This window comes from Limulus polyphemus, unplaced genomic scaffold, assembly GCF_000517525.1.
Source record: "Limulus polyphemus unplaced genomic scaffold, Limulus_polyphemus-2.1.2 Scaffold914, whole genome shotgun sequence".
NCBI classification, from domain to species: domain Eukaryota; kingdom Metazoa; phylum Arthropoda; class Merostomata; order Xiphosura; family Limulidae; genus Limulus; species Limulus polyphemus.
The window spans coordinates 70,914-78,917 of record NW_013666524.1 but is presented as its reverse complement, the minus strand read 5'-3'; the positions used below and the strand labels follow the sequence as shown (position 1 = coordinate 78,917).

At 33.3% G+C, this 8,004-nt stretch overlaps 1 protein-coding gene across 1 annotated transcript in view; it reads left to right on the top strand.

The window, feature by feature from the left end:
* The first annotated feature begins 5,407 nt into the window (after nucleotides 1-5,407).
* LOC111086194 (glutamate receptor ionotropic, delta-1-like) overlaps nucleotides 5,408-8,004 on the top strand; it is an 11,322-nt gene continuing 8,725 nt past the window's right edge. The window contains exon 1 of the mRNA XM_022388070.1: nucleotides 5,408-5,487. Within this exon, the coding sequence (XP_022243778.1) occupies nucleotides 5,408-5,487 (80 nt within the window). The remainder of the gene's footprint in view (nucleotides 5,488-8,004) is intronic.

Here is an 8,004-nt window from a genome sequence, read left to right as displayed (position 1 = left end):
ATCCTGATTTTTTTGTGAAATCTACGTCTTTTAGTCTCAAAACTAGGTGTTGTGGTATTTCTTTTATGTATTGCGTCTGGAGTATCTCGTTTCAATGACCAGAAGTAATCAGCCACCATGCTGATGTTCCACCTTCCCTGATACCTCCTCTCCATTTCCCTGATGTTTTGATGAAACCTTTCCCTTGTTCTTCGCTGACGACACCGAGATTTTCAGGGAAATAAGTGAGTGTAAGAAATGAACTTTCAAGCTCATATTACAACCCAACTCTTTGAATTTATCAAGCATATTTTTGACAATATTTTCGTAATTTGGGTCTTTGTTGTTCCCTGAGAATTTGGCAATAACATTTTTAAAGATAATTCACGTTTCTTTTTTTAACTTTCCTCATTGTCCTTTCGAACTTTCATCTAAAGTATCCTGATCCTGGTATCAGGCTGATTCTGCGTGGCCATTGCTTCTTTATTCAGTGCTGATTTCGTGCTCTGCTGTCCCATTCACACAAAAAACATGGAAACTTTGTATAACCGGACTGTTGACTCAACAACATACAAAGAACTTTTAAGTCTCCACAAAGTAGCCAACCATGTTCTTTGTATTTGACCTTATCAAGAAGAAGTTCGAGATTTTCGTACGTTTCCTTCAAATGAACCAAATGAGCAATAGGAACAGATGCATATATGTTACCATGGTGAAGAAGAACACCATTTAGACTTCTTTTGGAAGAATCAATTAAGAATTGCCATCAACTTGGTTCATAGACTGCAGCTCCTAGCATTGGTATTAATTCAGCAATATTGTTGCAATAAACCAATGAACTTTCTTGCGAAAACTGTGCTATAAACTCTTTCTCACGATTTCTGTACCAGTAAAATGTTGTCCCTAGAGAAAGTAATTTCTTAGCCCGACGTTCTTAGACGTTTCAGGTTGAAAACAATCCATATCATTTCTATTGACATCAGATTCTGAATCAAATGAAACTGTATCAAGAGTCTCCGGTGGAGTAAGTACAGGTACATCAGGTCCATGAGCAACAGGTCTTATGGCAGACTGAAGGTTCGGATAACAAATTTCCTTTTGATTTCGAGTACTGTAGTCTTGCACTTTGCATGAGCAAAAATAGCAGTCATCTCCGTAGTTTCTAGACTCACGTCAAACCATTGGAATTCCAAAAGGAATTTCTTTTTTTTACCTTTAGTCCACTGTCTCAACTCTTCGACATAAATGGTGCAAACTTTGTGTGGAACCCATGATTTGTCTTGGTCCCCAAGTTTTATTCCAAAATACGCGTAATACACTTTTTTGACAAATTCTGTAATATTTTGTTTTTGTTTCTTTACAACATATTTACCACATACATAACAGAATATGTTTGGGTCACTTACACAACCTCTTGTTGCCATAGCTATGAATGGATAATATTTAAAAGAAAAAAAATAATGTCAAAGTGCACAGACAAACAAATACTATCCAGAAATGACACGTCATGCTGTCTGTTAACCGTTTATATATTAGCAACGTGTTTCTCGTAGGTTCTAGAACGATTGATAAGACCCTCAGGTCGCTATTGGTCTATAGAAATCTATAGCCAGCGGTTGTCAACGTTTTAAGCATAAAAAATGTGATCCCATTTCAATGAAAATGATTCAATTATGTAAAAGTACATATAACGTTTTGTGAAAAATCTGTACGTGATGGAGAAAAATGGTCATCCTTTTCGGATTTAGCGTACAGGAATTACTGTAGAACATGTTAAAATTTCAAGACAATACAACCATCACAGGCCTGTGAATTATTACTAAATCTATGTTTTATATTCAAATGTGTAGGATATGTTGAAAATAGCTAAACAGCAACAGTTTCTTTTTTTTATTTCTACATTCTAGGAGGTTTGTTTGTTTTGAATTTCGCGCAAAGCTACCCAAGGGCTATCTGCGCTAGCCGTCCCTAATTTAGCAGTGTATGACTAGAGGGAAGGCAGCCAACTCTTGGGATACTCTTTTACTAGCGAATAGTGGGATTGATCGTCCCATTATAACGTCCCTACGGCTGAAAGGGCGAACCCGCGACCCGCAGATTGCGAGTTCAGAGCCCTAACCACCTGGCCATGCCGGGCCCACTTCTAGGAGATAATTTGGTTGTAAGTTTATAACAGTTGGAGTTCCTTAATGAATCAAAAGGACCAAAGATTTACGTTAATCTTGGTATAAACGAGCTGACTCTTCGACGAGAGAAATTTCTATGGACGTGTTGATTTCAAACTTACAGTTCACCAACCATGGGACATTAGCAGAATCTAGATTTCTTCAGTACATGGTTAACATTAATAGTCTGATTTGATTTTTTTTTTACTTTTCATGTATTAAGCACACCCACTCTTTAATATCACCTTCAAATGTTTAAATGGGCTCTGATTCATATTGTTCAATTCTCATTTAGTTAATCTCCAAGACTAATTGTGGAGAATAATAGTCAATTCATCGTTTTCATTATAGGTAAACTACGAGAGGGAACACATGTCAGTTGTTTACTTTGGAGACTTTAGAATATTTTGTATCTTTTCCTGCTACTTAGAGTGTTCTGTTATCAACGTGTTTGAACTAATTATCATATTCACGATAAGAACTTTGAGCATATCCTTTTTTTAGCTTTACTACCATTGCTCACTTTTGATTCTAACAATATCAAGCGTATTAATGCAGAGCCAACAAAGTAAACTGTATTATTAGGCTGGAAAATTATGCATTAATGACAGTAAAATGTATCATTAAACTTTTGAAATATGTGTTAATACACATTCAGCTGACAAACTAAACGGTATTATTGAACTGTCATGTTATGTATTACTGTACAGTAAAGGGTATTATTAAACTATCATATTATGTATTACTGCACAATGAAGGGTATTATTGAACTGTCATATTATGTATGAATGCACAGTAAAGGGTATTATTAATCTTTTAGATTAGGTATCAAGATTAAATATTATAGTTTCATATTTATATAATTAACTTGTAAGGTACAGTTTCAATGAGTAGATGTTGCTCTCTTAAAAATAAGGGAATTATTTGGTAAATTTTTAAAATTATAATTTATATGTAAATGGTTAACCGTGGTACAAATATATATATATTACATTACCTACATTCTCAGGTTGTCTTAGTAACAATTATTTCCTTATACAGATTAACAACATGTAGCCAACCTGTTTATTTGCTGATTTGACGTCATGGCTGAAACAGCAGGGGCTGAAAACACTATTAATGAGGCATACGTAGCTCAATCGACCATCCAGCATTTCTTGCTTCTCGACTTATTTTGAAATATATTTAAGCTTAAGCACTCATGGAAAAACTGACTGTGTAACTACGCATGATCTTAAAGGAACGTGAGGACTGGCTCGTGCTGTGTGCAAACCATACACATTAAATGCAACCAACTACTTCAGATCCTTAACATGTTTTAATTTTACTGGATTTACACCGAAACAGCACAGGTTTTGACCAGGAAAATATATGGATTATAAGGCAAGATCTAATTTGTACATCCTTTGTGTTATTATTCTTGGTCGGTGCCATCTTGTTTTGGATTGTGTGGTTTTAACGTAAAGTAATTCAGTATCTGAATGATATAAATACTTTGTCGTTGTTTGTGACTAGGCTTTATAACAAACTAATGTTAAGTATTATTTGAGCAGAATGTTTTGTTACATGTTTTCTTTGTTTTTATTGAAATATTATTTTACACTTTGATTTAGCTGTGAAATTGATATTGTTAATTACAGGTTGGTGGTTTGTTTTTATTATTTGTTCTTTGACTAAAGAGTATAACATAGGACAAAGTGATGTTGCCAAGATACATAATCGCAGGATTACTGATTATAGTTACGGCTGTATACACTGTCCACTCAATAACATAGGGTAAGTTATTGTTCTCTTTAAGTCAGATTTAACGTAAAATATGTTTAGCGTATCTATAACACATAATTCTTGTTTCCATGTAAAAATGTAATATTTGCAACCGAAACCTTCTAATGATGTAAATATAGTAGTCATCTTATGTGTGACTGATTTCTTAGATATAATATAAATTAAATTGATATTTTACTTGTATACTGGTCATTCAAAACATTCAGCTTTACAAATATACAGACTGCCCATTTTATATATTTTTTTACGTTTAAAGTCTATGAATGTTACTGTACTACAACTAACTGTACACATTTTAGTATTCACGTAAGTTCCACGATTATCCTAGATACATCGAATACAAAATGTCATTATTGAAGCCACTACTAGGTTTTCAGTCTTGATGTAATGTCTATATTGTTTTAAACTTTGAATACAGAACTGTAACACAATACTACGAGTGTTAATGCTTGTTGAAAGCCTCCAGTAAAGGGTTAGCTAGATTAGATACATAATTAGGATCACTAGTCCTGCAAACATATTTCACTTTTATTCATCTTTAGAAATGAATATAAAAATAACAGTTTGAAAGGATTTGTTTGGTGTTTTATTTCGGAGCAACAACACAAAATGCACATTTCATCAGGTTCACTAGAAAATAAGTGTAACAACGGTAAACTATATTTGTATTGCAGTCTTCGAGATTATTTTTAACATTTGATCCAAGAATTAATAATCTAAGTACTGAAGGTTTTGGTGCCATATTTTTGGTATTATATTTCAGACACTAAAATGAACGAGTTCAACATGTATAGGTTTCTATAGAAGTATTGTAAGTACATAATACTATTTAAGTTAAGTTATTGTTTCTTCTAGAAACTGAGAACATAAATACTATATGTTTTGAATCTTTTTTAAATTATATTTTATAAAACTAAAATTAACATTACATTAACGTCCATAAGCCCTCTACGGATTTTTATTGACTTTATTTATTCCATATAGGTGAAATGACGAAAACCATTTTTTTTCTGTTTTGTTTACGCAGAGTCTTCTTATCCAAGACCCTCTACAGTAAATAATCATTCCAAATACCAGAACTCAATGATTCTAACTGAAGTCGTGGTCGACCTAGCTCAGCTACTTCTTATTCGTCACGTGACTTTACTGTTTCCACCAAATGTCAGTAAGTTGTCAAACATGTGTCATTGGCGTTTCGTTAAGAAACCAAAACATGTGTTACTAAATGAAATACATTCCAGTTATGGAACCGGCTCTTTAGAACTGGCAGTGTCATACTTCAATACGTATGTATGTGTATGATTGGATACACTCATCTTCTGTCTGATTTCTCTGTTTCCACACAGATATAGAAGCTAATGATTACGATAGCGTCTCTTCTAGTCTTCAAAACACTGGAGTTACCACTACTGTTTATGTATCAGAAGAAATGACTAATCTTACTGAAAGCATGTTACGCAGCCAACTCTTGCCGTATGATGGAGCCACAGGATACATCTCATCGAAATCCTTTGTCTTCTTGTTCCTTGAATCGAGCCAAGAACAGTCTTTACTTCAGGTCAGGTTGTTCAGTTAGATGGAAGGCACTTAAAAATACTTAATATTTTTGAAACTATGTTATGTTCTGTCCACTGCGGATATTGAAATCTGATTTTCAGTTCTATAACCTCTCAGACTTCGACTGAATCACTGGGTAGGGTGAGAGACAATACTTAATATTAATATATGAAGTGTAGTTTATTAATGCGACTAATCAATAATTGAAAAACAGTTTAATACAACATAAATTAGTGTAGTTAATGTGTCAAACAATAAATAGTGAACAACAAATAACGTGTTTCAGGTTTTACGTGTTTACAGAAATTGAGTTACCTGTATTGTGTAATTTCAGATCAATTAATATAATATTTATCAGTTTAAATAAGTTAGCAACATTAGTTGGTTCATCAAAATCAAATATAAAATATTTTGTTTGTTTGCGGGCTGGGATTCCTTTATCAAGCAAAGTCTCCTTATTATGTTCTAATATCTGTTGCAATCTTTATCTAATAACTTTACAAAGAGACCTTGGCATTCTGAATTAGAAGGATCTTGGACATTCTGATCTGACAGTTGATCAAAGCTGGCTCTCATGGATTGAACTTCAATGATAGGAAAAAATACAATGATGGGTAAAATTTTACTTCAAACAACAAATTGGAAAGCAATTATAAATAATTGGTAAACAAACCTTAAGTATTTATATTTTGTGATCAAAACCATGTAAATTTTAGTATAACACTGATAACTTATCAGCAGCGTTATTTCTCTCTTCACTTCCGCCATACAATCAGGTCCTTGAATGAACATCGAATGAGTTTATGTTTATATTTAATACTTTTTATTCCTCTATTATCAATTTGGTGTGCAAAACCGTAAACTGTAATTAATTCAATACAAATAGCTGAAACTACCATAAAATATATTTCTGACAAAAAAAAACTAAACAAAAATAATATGCTACCTAAGCCTGAAAAGTTATAATTATCACTTTATACTAATAATGCTAAAATGGATATTTGAATGTTGAGTATCACTCCAAGATATTGTTGAGCTTGAAACAGTTCATATAATCTGGACATTCGAGTGAGGGTCTTTCGTCTGAGTTCAGATGACTCGATAGATTTACATATAAATTATTGTCAACTTTTTAATCTCTTCAGAAATACATTTGATGTTGCTTACTATTATCACGACTTTAATAAATTTTAACAAATTTCCAACTTTATTTTCAGTCATTATTCAAAATACCGTGTTTTCAAAACTTGCGCTGGATCTTATTTGTACCCAACTACAACCGAATAGAAACAGTTCCTCTTACTGAGTTGAATATCCCGTGTTTGTGTTTAATGGCCATTGTACAAAGAGACAACAAAGACATTCAGGTCAGTAAATACTTAGATTCCTATATATATGGTTTTATCATTGTGCAGGAACATTGTTTTTTGTTAACTACGAATTAATAAATTATAAACCTCCATACTACAATTAGTGAAGATCCATCTACTGGTCGTGGTAAAAAACGTCTATAAAAACCGCAAAATGCAAAACTGAAAATCTGTATGTATCTCCCCATGATCCTCCATACCAATTTTAGTGAAGATCGATGTACACCCTGCGAAGTAATTACATGGGCATACAACAGAAAATAATTGGTTTGGTTGGTTGTTTTAATTTCACGAAAAGCTACACGAGGGGCTATCTGCGCTAGCCGCCCCTAATTTAGCAGTGTAAGGCTAGAGGGAAGGCAGCTAGTCATCACCATCCACCGCCAATTTAGGCTACTCTTTTACCAACGAATAGTGGGATTTATTGTTACTTTATAACGCCCCCACGGCTGAAAGGGCGAGCATGTTTGATGGGACGAGGATTCGAACTCGCGACCCTCAGATTGCGAGTCGAAAACCTTAACCATCTGGCCATGCTGGGCCAACAGAAAACAAAGAGTACTATTACATTTATATAGACTGGCTCACAAACACCGAGTATGCGTGAATAAAATTTTCTCTGGGGAGTAAAAAAAAGTCACTTCCTCTCATTTTATACAAATTGTCCTTTAATGTGATCGGATACATTTACTTCGTTTTTTCGGTACAGAAAAAAAATTGTTGTTGTTCTCGGAGTTTTGTTGCGACAATTATAGCAAAGTTTTAAATGCAAGATACTTGCTAAAAAATCTTAACATGCCAAGTATGAAAATGTTAAACATTTTCTTATCTATATTCTTAAGATATTGAAAACTGTAATGTATCTTATAACATGTTTTTGTTACATGTTGTTTGGCATGTCTGTGATGTATATATTTATATTTACATTTTGTGGCGATAATATGTTCTGAACTCCAGATCCACAATCCAGTATGCTAACTACTAGACCGCAATCATCACGCTGAGATGTTGAAACTAATCTTTAAAGTAATTTAAATACGCCAATTTTATATTAACTGAAAATAACGCAAACTACTTTTTATTTTCTTCCGTCAACTAAAGTACAATATATATGGAGTTCCCAAAACAAGATACAGATGTACAGAAAT